Source organism: Notechis scutatus, chromosome 6 (assembly GCF_049901735.1).
Source record: "Notechis scutatus isolate UNSWTSFEM ecotype Mainland chromosome 6, rNotScu1.2, whole genome shotgun sequence".
Lineage (NCBI taxonomy): Eukaryota > Metazoa > Chordata > Lepidosauria > Squamata > Elapidae > Notechis > Notechis scutatus.
In genome coordinates this window covers 71,750,883-71,771,573 of record NC_142014.1, presented here as the reverse complement: position 1 = coordinate 71,771,573, position 20,691 = coordinate 71,750,883, and the positions used below count along the sequence as shown (strand labels likewise).

Sequence of the window (20,691 nt, the reverse complement as noted above, 5' to 3'; positions counted from 1 at the left end):
AGAGAGAGAGAGAGAGAGAGAGAGAGATTGTTTGCATTTAATAATGAAAAAAAATACAAAAAGCTTGCCAGTAATTGCATATCCAGAAGCTGCTCAGTGAAGAAACATTAAATACTGCAGGTCTCACAAGGTTGGTCTTTTTTGCGAAACCGTTCAATCATGCACCCAGTAATTAAAGTAATCCAAAATTACAGTTCTGTCACTTTCTTTTAAAGAATACTGCTCCCCAAATGATGAAATATGCCAAATTGCAGATGTCGCTTTTCTATTCCAGTGGCTGCTTGCAGAGATCTAAAAATTAAATATGCTTTCATGCTTACTCTTGGAGTGAACAGCGGCTCACATTTGAAAAAAAAATGTGGCTAAATGCCATGGAGCTAATAGTATGGATTAGGACATTTATTCTGGAGGAAGAGAAGGGAAGAGAAGAGAAGAGAAGAGAAGAGAAGAGAAGAGAAGAGAAGAGAAGAGAAGAGAAGAGAAGAGAAGAGGGGAAAGATGGATCGATGGAAGGATGGATGGATGGATGGATGGATGGATGGATGGAAGGAAGGAAGGAAGGAAGGAAGGAAGGAAGGAAGGAAGGAAGGAAGGAAGGAAGGAAGGAAGGAAGGAAGGAAGGAAGGAGAAAATTGGTGGAATTTCCATGAGTGGCTTATGAAGTTCTATGAGATAATGAAAGAGAATGTTTATACATGAGGGTCTAGTTTTTCCTGGTCATGACATATAGTGACTACATCAGGTGACAATGCCATGATGACACAAATTTGACACCCCTGCTCTAAAGCCTGTCTTGATTATTTTCCTCACCTCACCCCCATTGCAGACACTATTGCTTTCCACATTCAATTCTACAAGAAGACATCAGGGGACAACTTTCATGAACAGTAAAACATACAGAGTTCAAGAGAGATTTCTTCTAGATTTCTTTCACTCCAATCCTATAACCACAACTTCCTATGCATTTCCTTGATTTATCTTAAACAAACGATAAAAGGTATCTGATCCAAATCTAATTCTTGATCTGGAATTAGAAATCCAACTTTGGTCAGGAGGGCAATGTAAGACTGATGATTCATTAAGAGAAGAACAATATCTTCATGGCTGGGTACCCAGATACCTACAGGACTTCTATTCCAAAGAATATTAATCCACTCTGAAGTGTGGGAGATTACCCAAGGAACTATAACGATATTCGAGCAAATGTTTTATCATTTCAAACTGGGATGGGCAATTAAACAAAACAAAACAAAACCCAAAACATCAGGGGTTGTAGGACTAAAAAGAGTAACAACTTTCTAGTAAGTGGCAGACAGAATTTATACAGACTTTTATAAACTTTCTTTCTTTTTTTTTAAGCAAAGTATATGTGTTAAAATCACTGGTAACTTAAACAGAGCTACTTTATTTATTTTTATTTATCAGGAGCAAGAAAACTTGCTCCAATTCTCTGCTGCTTGCCTGCCAAATTTCAGTATGACTTGAGAGTTACAAGAAAAGGCTGGCGGTGCATTTTAAAAGATCTATCTTGTTGTCGTTGCCATTGATACATAATTAAAGCAGGTAATTATGCAACTGAATCTACCCCTCCCTCCTATCAAACACACATATTCCCCTCCATCTCCCAAGAAAGGATCCTTTAAAAAATTAGGACAATTTGAGATGCGCAGTAAGCCCTGGTCTCTCTCTAGAGCTGTTTAGTCCACAATATGAGAAAGTAATCGGCAGCCAAAGAGACAGTGCTCTGACTGATCTTTCCTGCGCGATGCATCTGCCAGCGATCCCACGCTAAACAAATTAATGGCTAAAAGCATTCCTTTCCTTCGCTGTCTCACATTGCCCTTTTTTAATAGTTTAATTTTTCCGCTTGCCACAGTAACTAATTGCAACCGCTTGATCGCCGATCCTTTTGGCCAGGGATTTTTTTTTTTAAGCATTTCTTCCGAATTGCCTCTATGCGCTGTTTAAACATAAGTTTACAGAGGGCAAGAGGAAACCCAGCATCTGCACATCTCTTCCTACTTTCACTCCAAAGATCTGGATCTCATGAGTAATCCCGTTCAGGATTATTATCGGCAATTCATTGCTGAGGGAGCATTATTCGAAGCTAGCCTTCCTATCTCGGGAACTTACCATAGTCGTCTACAATGCTGTTTCTCAACCAGTGGCATGCACACCATTGGGGAGGCCGTTGCCTTCCCAAACTGGGAAGTTGCTGAGGAGAGCAGAGGAGGAAGAGGACACGGCTACTGGTCTCCAGTCCAGTGCACTGAGAACAGGAACTGTGTATCTTGGCAGAACATTTCCTGGAGCATGGGACTGGAGCAGCCTCTGAGGGGTTAGGGATTTGGGAGGCTTAATAAACTAAAATAATGTTCTTTGTTCCTTAGCTCTTCCTCATTGTTTGCTTGTATTTCAAGGGAAAACTGGTTCCACTCTAACGGCTGCAGCCCCACTCATGATTTTACCAGTTAAAGCGGAATTGCTAATATTTGTGTGAGTGCATTTTTAATGTTTCCAAATTTTACTGTAACTGAGACATAACAGAATGCTTTTAGGTGCAGGCCTATGCTCACATCCTACTCAGAAAAAGCAAGGGAGTTGTTGTTGTTTTTTTAAAAATCTTGATAGGATCTGGGTTTTTCAGAAATTAGTGAAACACAAGTTGTGACAGGTCAAGAACCACTGGCATACATAACACTGCCAATACATACAAGTCAGCTTTAATATAGTAATAACACGCAGGATTAGCTTCTTGGCCAGTTGCATTACAGTTTGTACAAACTGAGTCTGACTATCAGGTCTGGTCATCTAGATCAGAGGTCTCCAAACTTGACAACTTTAAGACTTGTGGATTCCAACTCCCAGAATTCCTCAGCCAGCCATGCTGTTTGGGGAATTCTGGGAATTGATGTCCATGTTTTAAAGTTGCCGAGTTTGGGGGCTCCTGATTAAGAGAGGACCTAATGAGAGAAGAAATCTTCATTAGGTTCACCAGGCGTCTTAAGCTAAGCCAAGGCACAATGTTGATATTCTTTCAATAAGCGTTCGATTCCGGCTAGTTGAGGGATAGCACCTATGGTAGGTGTTGCCTTCTACTGCTCATTTCATAAATTTGTTTTTTCATAAAAAATATTTATTACAGATTCTTTTATGACATTTAAATAGTCAACAGCACAAATGGCTCACTGCAGAAGCAATAGCAAAATAATGGATAATGACCATAATATTTAATAAAGACTAACATAATTCTTGGTTGTTCCACGCCATTTAGAATTATCTAGGATCAGGGTGGGCTTTAATAAATACCATAAATAAGTACATTATGAATCAAAGGCAAGACATTTTATTGTATTAAATACCCAAACTGGCTGTCATTTCAGATCTCAAGTTTAACTTTACTGCTGAGCAGATAACCTCTCTTGTATGATTGTCTACCAATTGGTACTCTTATGGAAAATAAGGCCCTGTTCAAATAATTTTAGGGGATACAATATTTGCAGCAAGATTCCCACAATGGGCAGTGCAGTTCTCCCATTATTTAACTGTCAGTTAGGAAAGGAAAATGTACTGTCTTTCCTCTCTCCAGTCATCTCCAGCCTTCCTAATTTCCCAAGCATCTTTAAATCGAACAGTTCCTGCAGTGGCACTAAGAAAGAACTTTGCCCTTAAGACTTAGTTGGGGAAGCCATTTCTTCCCCTAGAAAATTTTAAGAGAGCACCTGTCCAATTCTTCTGCCTGATAATCTGATGGAGAAATTCAAAAAACTTTTGGGTCCACCTCTGTTCAAATCTTACTGGGATTTTGATGCCTGAAAAGAATCTTGCAGCCTGAGTGCTTCGTTCTTACTTCTTTGCCCCATATTTCAAAGCAGAAAAACCATAACCAACATTATGACTTTGCATTCCTTGTTCGCTAGGTACTAAAAGCCAACTCTTGCACTTAAGAGTCAGTTTTCTGTGATCGGATGATGTAGGTTCAGTATTGAAACTAATTTGCAAGTCAAAACATTGTGCTAGTGATGCACAGGTTATGCTCAGCGCATATTCCTCTAGACCAGTGGTTGCCAATCAGTGGGCCGGGGACCACCGGTGGTCCGTGAGAAAATGTTGGTGGTCCGCAGAGAAATGTCACCCCCAAAGCACCTCCCAAAGCACTTAATCCAGGCTGTGCGGGAACATAAGGCTGCACCGCCCACATGGCCCGCAGAAACACAAGGCTTGTGTCCCTTGCATTGCGAACAACATGAGGTAGTGAGGGGAGGGGGGAAAGGGCGGAGGGGGGGGGGGGAACTGGCCCCACGTGCCTCGCCTGGCCACCGGGCTGCTTCTTTCCACTTATTTCTTCTTCTACTTTTGGCTGCATGCAAGAAAAGCAACAAAAGTCTTTCTTTCTCTCCCCCAAACTCCGCCAGAAATGAGTCTTTGGGACCCTGCAAGGCATCCTGTTCCAAGAGGCTGCACCGGCATGATAAGTCTCACAAAGACTCGTTTCTGGTAGAGTTTGGGGGAGAGAAAGAAAGACTTCTGCTGCTTTCCTTGCATGAAGCCAAAAGTCTCTCCCCCCCAGAACGAAGCTGGAGATGGCATCCTGCAATACCAAATAAAAATGATCGATCGGTAGGAAAACAGGGTGGGGAATTTTCTTGCAGACTTTTTGGGGATTTTCCCAGGGTCTCTGGTCCGCGGGATTTAAAATTATGAGTTTGGCAATCCCTGAGGTCCAAAAAGTTGGCGACTCCTGCTCTAGACCAGGGGTGTCAAACTTAAATCCTCTAGACCAGGGGTGCTTAAATCTGGCCTGCGGGGCTGGCCTGGAAATAGCAAAGGACTGGCCCATGGTGCCTCTGGCAGCCAAAATGGCACATTTGGCCAGCAGACGTGCTGCAGGAGGCATCCATCCTGTCTCCCCACTCCCAGCCAGCCCACGGAGAACTACAATGCTGATCCAGCCCTCAAAGAAATCCAGTATGATACCCCTGCTCTAGACCCAGAGGGCACATCTTAAGAACATCTACATTATGCCAACGGACAGAAGGGGGACATTAAGTTGCAGTCCTTTGATTTGATGAAATAGTTAAGTTGAGACTACAGCCCCAGAATATCCCACCAGTGTGACTATTGGATAATTGGAAGACACTGAGTATCTATGGAGATTCTCAGTCATCCAGGTCTTGGTTGTCCCTATGGTGCTTTTTCAAGAGGCAGCTGGACTTTCTGGTTTTTCTTTGAAGATGTTCAGCTTCTCATTCAAGAAGAAGCTTCTTCAGCTTCAGAAGAGACTGTCTTACTAAGAGATCATAGATGTCTGAATGATTCTGCCATGCTGATTGCCACTGGAAAATCTTCAAGAGTTTCCTGTATCAGCTGATTGACTTCTTTGGGACTTGACTTGTTCTAGCGACTCTTTGTCCTGGCTTCACCCCTGGCTCCCAGCCTTCCCAGTTTTTGTTTCTTCCAGCTCAGGTTCAACCCCAAATCCTACATCATCTGACCACAATATATTGGCAATAAATACAAGACTTAACTCCTAGCATATGGTGAAGCAGGAGTTAACTCTTGCATTTATAGCCATCAACTCTTGCATTTATAGCCAGTGCTTGCTAAATACAATGTTAATTACAGAAATAACTTAAAACTCCTCATCTGCTTTTTGTATTTGTTCTCAACAAAAAAACCTGCCAAGGTCTCATCACATCTATCATATTAATTTTTTCCAAGCCAGTTCATGTTATTTTGCAATTAAAAAGTGAACTAATAAACATGTAGCCACTTAGTCCTCCCAACGCCCCCAATATCTGCTCCTTCTGAAAGCAAAATCAAACTCCAAACTCTGAAAACCTTTTCTAAACTGCAAGGGTATCTTCCATGATGGCACCTAAATGTGTTGCTAGGATAAATTAAGGACAAGGCTTAATCTGCTGCTCTGAATTTCATCGCATTTGTCAACTGGCATCAACCATGGATGCTTCGCATTCCCAAGGCTCTCAGCAAGAATTAAAAGTGGGAAATGGGTTTGTCTTGATGCAGTTTTAATCCAATAATTCTAAAACTATGTTCCAATGGTGTATTAATGGTACCACAAGAAAAAAGCTGGCATGGGATACTAAACAAATAAATTAACTAACTAAAGGATCCATAATACCACTGACAGACAGACGAGGTTGTATGTTTCGCCTCCACACATTTTTAATAACATTTCCATCCTGATGTCTTTGCTATCCTCCAATTCTGGAGACTGGGTTTTTCTTCTCAAATAATTAACCCAGAAATAATGTTCAGTGTCAAGATGAAATAGAGTTGTCCTCTTCGAAAGGATACCTGTTACATTTCTGATGAAGACACAGGCAAATGGACATGTTTGTTTGTTTGTACGGCCTCCTTCAGGTCTGAAAGAGACCAAGACTTCAAACTCCCAGACTTCTGGTACAGCAGAGGTCCCCCAACCTTTTGGTACCCCAACCTAGGGATTGGTTCCATGAAAAGAGTCTTTTCTGTGGACCAGGTATGTGTGTGTGTGTGTGTTTCACATGCTGCCTGCATTCCACAGATGGAGCTTCACTTGTTTGTGTGGCCCAGTTTCTGGCATGACACAGATCAGTGCTGGTTCAAGGACCAGGGATTGGAGACCCCTGTGGTAGAGGACCCAAGACTGAAGAAAACACAGGCTACCCCATAGAAGTGAGAAGATGGATGGATGGATGGATAGATAGAGAAACAGCAGACAGACAGAGAGATTATCACTAAACCTCAGTCAACACTTGAGGGTGGGCTTCAGACTGATCCTTCAAAAACAAACCAGCATAAATTTAGGATTTTTTTTTTCCTTTGAAAAAGCAATCAATGTATTTGTGATGACCTGGAGTGTAACACACACGTAACAAAATCCAAAATGTAAATAAATGTCCTTTAATGCCTCCAACTTGGCCCCACTGTTCAATAATACTCAGTTGGAGATAAAACGTACTCAAAAATAGTCTTCAAAAGAAAGCAATACAGTCCGAACTTAATGAGCAGATAGAGGTGAAATAAAAAACCGAACAAACTACAATGAAGAAATTTCCACAACGGACCAGGATAAGTAATTACCAAATTCAAGGAGATAACAAGGCACAGTCTGTTGGAAGGACGCCAACCAAGATAACTTCAGCCCAAAATAAAACACGCTTTGCTTCTGGCAACGCTGTGTTTTAACTGTCTCTCTTATATACTATTCTCCCCAGCTGCCACCAATGAGGGGGATTATGGCCGCTTCCTCTCTCATAAGCCAAGTTGTTTCCTTCTCTATTCCTCCCTGAGTGTCCTAGGATGAAGAGGAGATGGGCCTGGTTCTTCCTCTGACTGCCCAGCCGGCCTCTGCCCTTCCCCAGCCTCCTTCACAACCTCCGGAGCCACACTTCCACTCCCTGTCAGCTGTTCCTCCTCTCCCTCAGAGACCGACTCTACCAAGGGCATGACAGTATTCCATATATTGCATAGGTTGTCCTTGACTTACAACTATTCATTTAGTGACTCTTTGAAGAAACCACAGCATCGAAAAAAAATGATTTATGACCATTTTTTACATTTCTGATTATTTCAGCATCTCCTTTATCCCATGATCGAAGTTCAAATGCTTGGCAACTGACCCATATTTATGATAGTTGCAGTGTCCTGGGGTCATGGGATCTGATCTCCTTTTGCAATCTTCTGACAAGCAGAGTCAATGGGGAAGCCAGATGTACTTAACCACCATGTCACTAACTTAACTGCAGGATTGACTTAACAACTGTGGCAAAAAAAGTTCATAAAACGGGGCAAAATTCACTTAACAACTGCCTTGCTTAGCAATGGAAATTCTGGTTTCAACTATGATCATAAGTTGAGGACTCATGTGTATAGGATAAAGTTTCAGCTGAGAAAATCTGCAAAATAGTCGTATGAAAATATTAAATAGAGGAAACAAACACAGAAGATTAAATGACCATTGTTTCAAAAATGAAAAGAAAGAAAGAAAGAAAGAAAGAAAGAAAGAAAGAAAGAAAGAAAGAAAGAAAGAAAGAAAGAAAGAAAGAAAGAAAGAAAGAAAGAAAGAAAGAAAGAAAGAAAGAAAGAAAGAAAAGCAACAGCCGGTTATTGAGACCTGCAAAAGTTTCCTCAAGATAAAGTCTTGCACAAAAAACCGAGACCATCACAGATTTTTACAGATCATGCCCTGTTTATTAATAGGAGAAAGAATGACATCACTCAGAATGATTTCTGGTCTCACTGATTATTATGTTTAGGTTAGAAGAATTTACACAAGGTGGCCAGCGTAAACTTCATGGCTTTTGCTGAGGGTATTTCATGGTCTAAACAAAGCATTCAAAATATATCAGCTATGCAGGCATGTAACCTATTCAAATATATGGTGGGTGTAGGATTCTCTGTAACAGAGTTTTCCAAACCTGGATAAATTACCAAAACTGAATAAAAGGGTTTTCTTCTTTGGTCAACCGCACACAAACCCATCACAAGAGAGACATTTAAATTGACTGAAAAGATTACCACATGTGCCAAAATATATCCGGAAATCTCCCCAGGTATTCCTGAGACGAAAATTGACAAAATTTACCAAGGATAATTTGTTGAAATGACATAAAAATCATTGCATTTTGTTTTTAAAATACAAGTGTGAATTATGACCATTCGTTCAAAGTTATGTCAGTGCTGAAGGAAGGGACTTACAACGGTCTTCAAAATTCAGTAAGATTGGATGGACATATGACATGGAGACATTGCAACCAGTGCTAAGTATGAGTTGGTTGCCAAGTGCCCAGATTCTGTTCATGTAACTGCAGAGGTACCGGGTTGTCTGGAACTCTGAGGACCTGTCATAAGTCCCCCTCATTCAGTGCTGTCGCGACTTCAAACAGTCACAGAATGGGCTGTCATTAACTGAGGACTACCTGTAGTTTTTTCTTTGACAAGACAAACAAGCTTGATAGGATCAGGACAGGAATACCAGCCAGTCAAATACAACACCATGCTGGAAAGGAGCTAAAACAACAACAATCAAAATAGCTACAAACAGCAAGTTTGGCCTCTATATAAACCTCACTTTAAAAATATTAATAATACATAGTAAATCTACAAGGAGCACTGAGATCCCGTGAGGCAAACTCTACCCACTTGGAATTGTGTTGTGATGTTGCACGCATCTATGAAGAGGTGTTGTCACAACACTGGGAAGCTCTTTTTGTCATTCTGAGGAAATCCTTGGGCTCAGCAGATGCCTTTAATGATAGCTCACACCAAATTGTCATGTTCAAACCCTTTCTGCTACACATCTTGTGGACTTCAACTCCCAGAATTCCCCAGCCAGCATCTTCAAACGGTCAAAGTTGAGAAACATGTGATTCTAGGTAAACTTTGTTATATAAGCACCAAAAGAGCCAGTGTAGATTAGTGATGGAGATGCTGGGTCCTAAGCTCAGCCTGAATCACGGAGCTGAAGAACTCTGGGCCAATCCTATCTCAGCCCAAGAGCCACTGGGGTGTAGTGGGCTAAGAGGTTTAGATTCTACTCATTTTCAGCTATGGATGTTCCCTGGGTGGACATCACGCACACATACACACACACACACACACACACATACACACACACATCCATCCATTCCTTAGTACAATATAAATACAGAAATGGAAACTTCACCACAGAATGCAGAAAACTAGTATCTCTCTCACAGCAGGGTTCCCAAGATCACTGTACTTTTTTTTTGAACTTCCCACAAACCATGAGAATCAGAATGTATAACAACCTGGAAACTCCCACTAATTTATTTTTTAAGAAAGGGCTAGAAGATATTCTGCTCTGGGTCATCTTGAAAGTGAAAGAGAGGAAATAAGTGAGACCAATAGACAGACATACGCAAGGGTTTGAAAAAGCTCAATGCGCGAGATTGAATTGAATTGAAACTCTCTATCTACAGCCTCCTGCATTATTGAAGGGTAACATACTAAGCAATATCTTTAAACAAATATTTTTTTTTGTTTTACAAATTCAAACCCTAGACCTGTTATGTCCATGACATAGTTCTCAATATTGTTCCTTCCTTCAACGCGTATCGTTCAGATTAAGTATCTGTGTATTAATGTGTCTATTTCAACGTGTGTCAAGAACCATTGAGTATGGTAATTCAATCTCTCTGGGCTCAGTTTTTTTTTCCAACCAGTGTTTGTTGAACAACATTATTATATGCTTGGTTTATATATAATATTAAACTAAAAGTACAGAATCTTTTATCTGCCTGTGGGACACTACAGGGTTGTGCAGTGTATATATCAGGGGTTGGCAACCTTCAACCTTCAAAGAGCCACAAATGTCCTAACCGAAAGCCCCCTGTTCAATTTTGGAACTGACCGGAAGTTCGGTTCCCCCACCATAGAGTCTCCTCCTAGTGTGGTGTCCTTTTTCCTCTGCTGACTGGAAGTCCAGTTCCCCCACCATAGAGTCTCCTTCCTAGCGCAGCATCCTTTTTCCTTTTACTGACCAGCGACAGGGAGCCACAGCAGAGGGATGAAAGAGCCACATGTGGCTTCAGAGCCGTGGGTTGCCGACCCCTGGTGTACATCAAGGGTTACGCTCCAGAAATGAATCTGGCATGGGGCATGGAATAGCAACTTGTACTCTGCAGCTCCAGAGAAGGCAACATCTCGTGTCTCCTGTTCTGCATTTTTCTGAATTGCCTTTATTACCCTCCCCAACTCTCAAAGGCTTAAGCACGAATGTCAATGTTTTCTTCCCCTTCAAGTTTATGGCTACCCTGCAAAAGCTTTCAGAAGACGATGATGGAGGGGAAAAAAAGAGGTCAGGTGCAAAAGAAAAAGAAGAAAAAAAGACGTTGCCTTTTTTTTTTACTGTTTAAACTGGAGGCTTTTAAAGGACGGAAATCTGCAGCAGTAAAATCCAGCATAAATCAATAATGACAACACTGAGTACATTTTAACGCAACTCTTTCATCCCAGAACATGAAAGTGCTTTGAAATATTTATTTAATAAACTCCACAGCACCCCAGGAGCTATCTCCACAGAGTGATAAATGAGGCAAAGGCTGTCCAAAATCACTTAGGATTGCAAACCAAAGAACTATAGAGTCCTGTCCTAGTATCCTTGTAGGTCAAGTGTCCAATCCATCAAAAGCATCTTGAAATAAATATGCAAGGGGGAAATCCATCCCCCTGAAAAGAACTAGTCCAGAATTTGGAGGTGCTCTGGGACTCTCAGCTACTGATAGACTAACGGTCGAAGGGAATTCTCAGTCATCCAGGACATGGTTGTCCCAAAGGCCCTTTATCAAGAGGCAACTGGACTTTCTTGTTTTTCTTTGAAGACATTTAGCTTCTCATCGAAGAAGCTTCTTCAACTCCAACTGGATGGTGGAGAACAGAAGGCCTCAACAACTCTCTAATAAAAGGATGCAAATGACCAAATGTCTGCAAGTAGTGTAAATCCTTCCACCCCCCACCATCCAGTCAGTGTTGGAGAAGCTTCTTGAATGAGAAGTAAAATGTCTTCAAAGAAGAACAACAAAGTCCAGTTGCCTCTTGAAAAAGCACCTTTGGGACTATTGATAGAATAACAGATGGAGCTCTGCCCGGGGAGGGTGGGCATTTATGATTGTCCATGTAGGTTTGACCCAACTGTGGCCCATTCTAGCTAAAGTCACTCATATAGGTTGTCATTGTTGTATAACACCAGTACTAGTTGCAAATTTGTTTTCTGGTGCAATTGGGGGCAATGACCTTAAGGTCTTTATTATCTATGAAATCACCTTCTCTACATACAGTGTTTCCCCGAAAAGAACCAACTGGAAAATAAGCCCTAGCATGGTTTTTTAGGATGCTCGTAATATAAGCCCTATCCCAAAAATAAGCTCCAGTTAAGATTGTCAGCCAGACGGACACAATTAGTACCATATTTCCCTCAAAAATAAGACCTAAATAAGCCCTAATGTGTCTTTTGGAGCAAAAATTAATATAAGGCCCGGTCTTATTTTCAGAGAAACTCAGGGAGAATCTGTTTCCCAAGAGATGTCTTCCCTCCTTCTAAGAATTGAACCCCCTGCAAGATGTGGTAGGACTTCATAATAATTCTTCTCAACAGATGTTCCCTTCCCTCACTCACAAATCTAGAAAGTTTGAGAAGATTTAGCTGTTCCAAAGAGCACTCAGGAATGGAGTTGTGGCCACTAAGAGATATACAAGATGGGTAACTAGGTTATTTGATAATTTATTCTGTATTGTCGACTAATTCTGCCCACTGCCAGGAGTTCAATTCTCAAGGTTGTCTCAGCCTTCCATCCTTCCGAGGTCGGTAAAATGAGGATCCATATTGTTGGGGGCAATACTCTGACTCTGTAAACCACTTAGAGAGGGCTGTAAAGTACTATAAAGCGGTATGTAAGCCTAAGTGCTATTGCTTATTGCTATTATGGTACGGTACAATTAAATTATTTTATGTACCGATATATGATTATACCCGATTTATATTTATTTAGCTAAGCCTGTGTTTATATTATTGTTTTGAGCTGCTTAGAATTGGGACAACTGACTCATGCTTTCAACCCCAACCTTGCCTTTCAGTTTCATTTTTGAAAAATTATATAAATACTAGTAAGTTCGAATTAAAGACAAGAAGTACCTTTTTTTTAACCCATCCAGAGCCAATCTTTTGAATACTGCCTACTGGACAGCATGAAAACAGCTCAAGATCCACTGAGAGGACGCTGATGTTATTTAGCAGTGTGGGAATTCATTCTTCATTACTCTGACTATGTAACCCATGGCTGTAAATTGAAGATGGCCTAACAAGAGTCTGGCTTATATGGCAAGGGAATGAGAAGCTAAGCCTACCAGAACCTTTGTGCATATCTCAGGGCTGGATTTTTATTTAATGTTAACAAGTCTAGATGATAGATAGATAGATAGATAGATAGATAGATAGATAGATAGATAGATAGATAGATAGATAGATAGATAGATAGATGCAGATAGATAGATAGACAGACAGAGAGAGAGATGAGAGAGAGATGAGAGAGATATTTTAAAAAGGTCAGAACCGAAAACAAAACAAAGCTTTGAGCAACTTTTAAAATAAATTAGAAAAACTACAGTGGAAAAAAAAGTCTAATCCCAAATCTGATAAATATCAACCTTCCAAAATATTGCTGCACCAAAGGAAGCAGCAATGACCTACTGCAGGAATGGGAATTAACACCTCATCAATTGCCAAAAACCTTTGGGAACAGCCCAGGCCTTGGCGGGTTTCTTCCATGCCAACAGGAAAGCTGTAATTTACAACAGCAACACAAATGGCGTACTTTGCAACCCAGCTAGTCTGCTGCACATCAACTCTATTGTCTCAAGGTCTGGAAAATGGAGGTTTCACTGTATTCGGTGTTATTGTTTAATGCTTGCCTTTCTCCTTACCCATGGCAGGAAGACCTAGCAGCCTGTTCACAGAGTAGGTTAAGTTAGGTTTTGGTGGGATGGAGCTGAATTGAGAATCTACACTTTCAAACTTGGCCACTTTAAAAGATGTGGATTTCGACTCCCAAAATTCACCAGCCAGAATCTAAACACTGATTTAGACCAACTGTCTAATTTATGACTGAATATATTGCAGGCTGCTGGGAATTGGATTAATTCAGCAGCCAAGTGAAGCCATTGTATGTACTGAGCCAACACATTATGCGTGTGTATGGGTTTATGGTTTTGTTTTTTTACCTTCTGGGTGGTAGGTTAAGAGTCCACAATGCAAAAAGCTAGTAGGGAAAAAAGGGAACAGAAATGTGGGCAAAATTTAATTTTTTTTATTATCTCAGCTTTGAAATTTATATACTTTTGTATTGTTTGTACTGTTTTTACTTGTTGTTTTGTCTGGTTGTTTTACAATACTTTATGTATTTGTAAGCTACCAGAGTCATATACAAGGAGTCCTCAACTTACAACAATTCATTTAGTGACCATTCAAAGTTACAACATCACTGAAAAAAGTGACTTAGCACCATTTTTCACACTTACAACCGTTGCAGCATTCCTGCGATCGCATGATCAAAATTTGGATGTCTGGCAATTGGTTCCTATTTATGAGGGTTGCAGTGTCCCTGAATCATGTGATTTTCCTTTTATAACTTCTGGCAAGCAAAGTCAATGGGGAAGCCTGGTTCACTTAACGGCGGTGTTACTAATTCAATAACTGCAATGATTCACTGAACAACTGTGACAATAAAGGTCATAAATTGGGGCAAAGCTCACTTAACAAATGTCTCATTTAGCAACAGAAACTTTGGGCTCAATTGTGTTTGTAAGTAGAGGATTATCTGGATGTGGAATATTTTTTTATTTCATTTAATTAACTGAAACCCAATCAGTTAGAACAGTGACGGCGAACCTTTTTGTTGTGGTGTGCCGAAAGCGCGCAGGCATGCAATAGAGCATACGTTCCAGCATCCACAGTGCAATGCGCCCCGCCCACCTGCGCATGTGTGCGCAACACCCCCACCCCACTCCCTTACCTGCACTGTGTATGTGCATGCCCCCCAGCTGATTTTCGGCCTGTTTGAGGCCATTTTCGGCCTCCCGAGGCTCAAGGGAAGCCTCTGCAGCCTCAGGAGGCCAAAAAACGGGCCTTCCGGAAATACCAGAAGTGCCCATTTTTCAGTCTCCAGAGGGCCTCTGGAGAGGCCGTTTTTGCACTCCTGGAGGTTCGAGGGAAGCCTCTGGAGGCTGAAACGGGGCCCATTTCGACACTTCTGGAAGGCCCATTTTTCGGCCTCCCGAGGCTGCAGAGGCTTCCCTCCAACTTCCGGGAGGGAGCAAACAGCCTTCCCTGAGTTCCAGAGGCCATCTGGAGTCTGAAAAATGGGGACTTCTGGTATTTCTGGAAGGCCCGTCTTTCGGTCTTCTGAGGCTGCAGAGGTTTCCCTCGAGCCTCGGGTGGCCGAAAAAGGCCTCAAACGGGCCAAAAATCAGCTGGGAGGCACACGCATGTGCAGTGCAGGTAAGTTTGGCTGGGGCTTGCGTGGCTGCACAAATGGCTCTGCGTGCCACCTGTGGAATATTTTGCCATCACGGAGTTAGAACATTGCATAACAGAGTTGGAACATGCCAGATGTGTCTATATTGCACTGAAATAAAAATCACTGTAACTAACTATGATGATAATGTGTAGCTGTTTTTTTATACTATTGGACCCTGTAAAGTTATGCCACACTGAAGAATTGGTGTACTTAAAATTATTCCCAAATAATATTAACATCATCATCTATGCAGAAACCATCAAACCCAACAAAAATTGAACAGGTTACAGATGATCTTACTGGCATCTGACTTCTGAACATAAAATTTTCAGGGATTAACAATAATCACCCAGGAGATAGCAGGTCAATGGAAACTTAAACTTTGTGCAAAAGCAGGTTTATTTACACATTCCTCCACCGCACCCTGAAACCAAATGTAAGACAAAGAGGTCACCAAATTAAAAGCAAGAGATTTGTGTTCCTTTTTTTTTTTCTCCCCAGCTCTCTTTTTACTCCTGGAAGAAGGAAAGATGAGTCAGCTTGCCTATTGCCAGCCAACTTAACTCCTATTGTCAAGCCATCAATAGTGTGTTGAAAGTATGCCATCCAATTTCTTCTTTCCAAGTTTTTAAGAGTCACCACCTTCCAGGCACAGCTTTACTTGCACATATCGTAGACTTTCACAGTTGGAAGAAATCCTACAACAGAAGCCCAGAACAATTGTTGGGTGAACAGATGTAGAGATCGAAAGGTGGAGTCATATCAAATTCTTCAAGGAGCAAACCGGGGACAAATGTCAAATTAATCATATGTTATATTATAAGATAGGAACAAGATGTCAGAGCGACACAGGAAACTTATTGGAACTCTTCTGTTTGCATTATAAATCCCCTGAGCCTTTTTCCTCCCCTTCTTCCTCCCTCTTTAAATGAATATAATGCTTAAAATATTATTCTTAATTTATTTATTACACTTGAAGTTAATTTTTTTTCCACTTTATTTTTCAATTTATGAGTTCTAGTCCCAGCTGGGGCACAGCCAGCTGGGCCAGTCATTCTCTCAGCCCTTGGAAAAAGGCAATGGCAAACCACTTCCGAAATCTTGCCACAAAAACTGTGGAGATTAATCTAGGCAGTCACCAAGTATCAGAAAGATACACATAAACATATCTGAAACTTTCCTTTTGTTAAATTAATTCAAGCACAATTTTTTTAAAAAATAGAACCTGTATGAGAAAGATTTGCAGAACCTGGGCGCAGTGTTAAAAGTAGGATCAGCTTAGAATCATTACATAGCCACACATGGACTAAGTTCAACCCCCCTTGAATTCTGTTGACCCTTATCTAACCCCAAGTAGGTGCTAACTGGTTAATTAAAAAAAACACTCCTGTGCATAGGCTTTTTAGCAATAAATTAGTTTAATTAGGTCTTCACATGTGGACCTTGTCTTTCACACCTGACAGAACCAAGAATTAATGTAATATCTCTATTGATACATTTACACACAGACACACATACACACCTTAATTGCTTCTTCCTTGATTTCTAGGTTTAACATTAATTATGTAAGTTAGGCAACCAACGATACCATATTGCCTTAGACTAAGGATGGGTGTTTTTTTTCTGCCAGTTACATCAGATTCTATACAACATGGCTAAAGGGCTAAAGAGTGAAAGTAGGTGGAGACAAACCAGAAGCATCTCTAGGCCAGGGAGAAGTAAAAAAAAAAAAAAAACAAAATGGCTGTGAAACAGAGTAATTAAGACAGTTTATAGGCACTGCGTGTACAAAGGGGCTATCAGGCATGAAAGATCAGATCCACACATAAAGGTCCAATTAAACTAATTTATTGCTAATCATGCCTGTGTACAAGAATCTAATCGTTAACAGCTGTTTGGGGTTACCTAAAAGTTAACAGATTTCAAGTTAGGTTGGAATTAGTTCACTTACGGCTATGTAGGGATTCTAGGCAGATCCCTCTTTAAGCCCACTCTCAGGTTCTGCCATTCCTCCACCTAACAGAGGCAAGGTACCAACTGTGGTTGGAAACAAGCACACATGAACAAGTTTTATACACGCAGAAAGAGCCCAAAAAGTCAAAGAGAAGGGTAGAAACTATGGACATTTGTGGCTGATGAACAATGGAATCTGTACAATGTAAGCTGAGAAAACACACTTGATGCCCTCCGGTGTACCCATGTCCAATTATTTTCACTGGCCCCAAATTCACAACATTCTTGTCCCTTCTCAAATTGGGAAACTATCAAATCACTGTTGGAAGTCAACTAGATTTTTAATAGTAAGAACAGACAATTACAGCAATGATGATTGATCATTAGCATCTACCATAAGTGGTGATTCTGGCTTCCAACACTGTAGAAGCCAACTTTTCTTCTACAAAAATTATGCTGAAATTAAGGCCAGCAAACTATGGTGTTATTTTGGTCAGATGCTTACACATTTCTAGCTGCTCTAGTTATATGAGAATTCTAGCTATTGGCCAGTCATGAAGCATTAAATTCTCTACTTTATTTTTTTTTTCCAATAGCCATTATGGGTAGGCAGTCATGAAACCATCCTGCACTAATAATCTAGTGTAGTGTAGTATAGTGTAGTGTGTGTGTGTGTATGTTTCACAGGATGTGAAACCATCTCTGGATTGTTTGAAAAAAAGAGTGAACATTGAGGAAAAAGTTCCTTTCTGGGAATATTTTGTTTGGATTTTATTGGATGCTTAATAGCCTAAAGTATAATTACAGTATTAATACAGCTCATCAGTCTGGAACCTACATTACGTATCTGATATTAACACAGTTGAGAAAGTCCAGAAATATTTCACAAGAAGAGTTCTCCACTCCTCTACTCGTTGCAGAATACCTTATGCCACCAGACTCGAAATTCTAGAACTAGAAAACCTAGAACTACGCCACCTTCGGTACGATCTAAGTATAGTATATAAAATCATACATTGCAATGTCCTAGCTGTCAATAAATATGTCAGCTTCAACCATAACAACACAAGAGCAAACAATAAATACAAACTCAAGGCTAATCGCACCAAACTTGATTGCAGGAAATATGACTTCAGCAACAGAGTGGTGAATGTCTGGAATACTCTACCTGACTCTGTGGTTTCTTCCCCAAACCCCAAAAACTTTAACCTTAGACTGTCTACTATTGACCTCACCCCTTTCCTAAGAGGTCTGTAGGGGGGGCGTACATAAGCGCACCAACATGCCTACCATCCCTGTCCTATTGTTTCTTTTATTTCTTTTATTTTTCTTATATGTATTCATGTATTCAGAACTATGTTTTTACTTATACCTATTATCTTGTAAGCAATTGACTAAATAAATAAATAAACAAACAAACAAACAAATAATTCCAGGAAGCTAAAATCTATGGAGCATATCTAAAGGGAGACCAAATATCAATCAAGAATACTGCTGCCTTGCATTATTGAAAGTGATTGTCCTGAAAGCAAGATGTTTTAATAACAGATGATCTTTAATTCTCTATACATCTCCCTGGCGGAGAGTAAAATGTTTCTCATAAGAAAACTAGCTTGAACTACTTTCTAGAACTGGGACTATGAAAGATGCAACCTTTTCTTAGTATGAGCTGTACAATCCTATTTATCTTTTCGCACTCAAGCATTTTGGGAATTTCATCAATTTAGCTTTCCAGCTGTGGAAGATTTTTTGCACTTCTGATTTGCTAGATGAAATCACTTTTTCTTAGTCACGGGATTCCGAATCTTGTTCCCTTTCTACTTCCCGTTTGCAATTTAATTTTTTTTAGTTTATCATCTATAAAAAGATTGAAGAATGCAACTGTTGTAAGGCCCCTGTTAGATGCTATAGCAATCAAATTACAAACTTGGCGTCCTGGTCAGTCTTTTAAACACACACTGATGAAAAAAAGGACTAGGGGTGACATGATAACAGTGTTCCGGTATTTCCACAAAGAAGAGGGAGTCAAACTATTTCCCCAAGCACCTGAGGGCAGGACAAGAAGCAATGGATGGAAACTAATTTAAGGACAGAAGCAACTTAGAACTATGGAGAAATTTCCTGACAGTTAGAACAATTAATCAGTGGAAAAACTTGCCTCCAGAAGTTGTGAATGCTCCAACACTGGAAGTTTTTAAGAAGAGATTGGAGAACCATTTGTCTGAAGTGGTGTAGGGTTTCCTGCCTAAGCAGGGGGTTGGACTAGAATATCTCCAAGGTCCCTTTCAACTCTGTTGTTCTGTTCTGTTCTGTTCTAGTGTAGTATATTCTATTCTATTATTTATAGGGAAAACTTAAGCATTGAATTTTTTAAATTCCCCAAAAGAAAGCAAGACTCATAGAAAGCAGTTTCACTAATACAAATTCATTTTAATATTCTCCTTCCCTCTTTCACATATAGTACTTCACACATTCTTTCTCCTGATAATATTACATTTGTTGGATTCTTACACTATTTCGGATCATTTTTATTTTAAACTGGGTACTCTTCTATGAAAAACCAGAAAGACCAATGGCAAAGCTACATGAAATTTGTCTGCAATGGTATAGAGTTTCCTGCCTGAGCAGTGGGATGGACCAGAAGACCTCTAAGGTCCCACCCAATTCTGTTATTCTGTTCACCTGGACCATGAGCACAATCTGACAGGTACTTTATCTGGTAAAAATTATAGCTGTGTCATCCTGCTGGTCAACTGTATCATTTACAGAAATAGATTTATGTCTAGAGAAAGTCCAGCATACAACATCCTGACATTCTTAAAATAAACCAACAATATAGGAAACTCATTTCCAGGTCAACGAGTAGTTCTAATTATTTTTTGAATGGGACACATAGGTCAGTCTTGTAGTAGAGGCAGTAGATCTCTTTACTCCAAGGACTGTGAGATGCTGTTCTTCTTGCCTCTAACTTATGCCCTTCTCTCACAGACCACAAATGCCAGACTTCTGGCTCATCACAGCTGTTTTGATGTCCTTAAAGATTTTTAGGGAATATATTCTCAAAATTTACCACTAGCAAAACAGTGAATCAGTCTTGCCCTGATCTCCATCTGTTCACTCAGGTAGGGGAAACTCGTGTTAATCCGTCCTAATTTTCACGATTCAATAGCCACATGGCCTCTTACTGTGCCTTTGATCAGTTGAAAGGTGGTGGGGGAAATGCTGAATTTGGAAGGAGACACCAAAAATAGCTCTGACTTTTTTTTCCCTGGCTGTCGCCCATCATCAGATACCCATAAGCCAATCTCATATTCATCCCATATCCATAAGCCAATCACCAATGCTAAAATCCCTAAGAAAGAAACCAAATGGATATTAAAAGCCAGAATTTGGCTGAAAACTTTACATCAGAAAGCAAAGTCAATTTTTAGTTGTTTAGTTGAGAAGCAAATACAGGTAATCCTCATTGTGCAACCACAATTGAGCCCAAAATTCCTATTGCTAAGCAAGGTAGTTCTTAAGTGAATCTTGCCCCATTTTATGACCTTTCTTGCCATAGTTGCCATAGACCCTTTCCGTGGTCATGTGGCCAGCATGATTATGACTACGCCGAGGCGCACGGAAAGCTGTTAACTTCCCATTAAGTGGTACCTATTTATCTACTCTCATTTGCGTGCTTTTGAACTGCTAGGTGGGC

The 20,691-nt window shown here is 40.4% G+C and overlaps 1 protein-coding gene across 3 annotated transcripts in view; it reads right to left on the bottom strand.

Moving 5' to 3' along the window:
• PDE3A (phosphodiesterase 3A) overlaps window positions 1–20,691 on the bottom strand; it is a 272,636-nt gene that overhangs the window by 148,286 nt on the left and 103,659 nt on the right. Inside the window, exon 1 of one of the 3 annotated variants that reach the window (XM_087968746.1) lies at window positions 2,134–2,272. The exons of the other annotated variants lie outside the window; for them this stretch is intronic. Within the exon in view, the coding sequence (XP_087824872.1) occupies window positions 2,134–2,136 (3 nt within the window). The 5' untranslated portion in view covers window positions 2,137–2,272. Of the gene's footprint in view, window positions 1–2,133; window positions 2,273–20,691 lie in introns of those variants that run through there. 3 annotated transcript variants of the gene reach the window in all.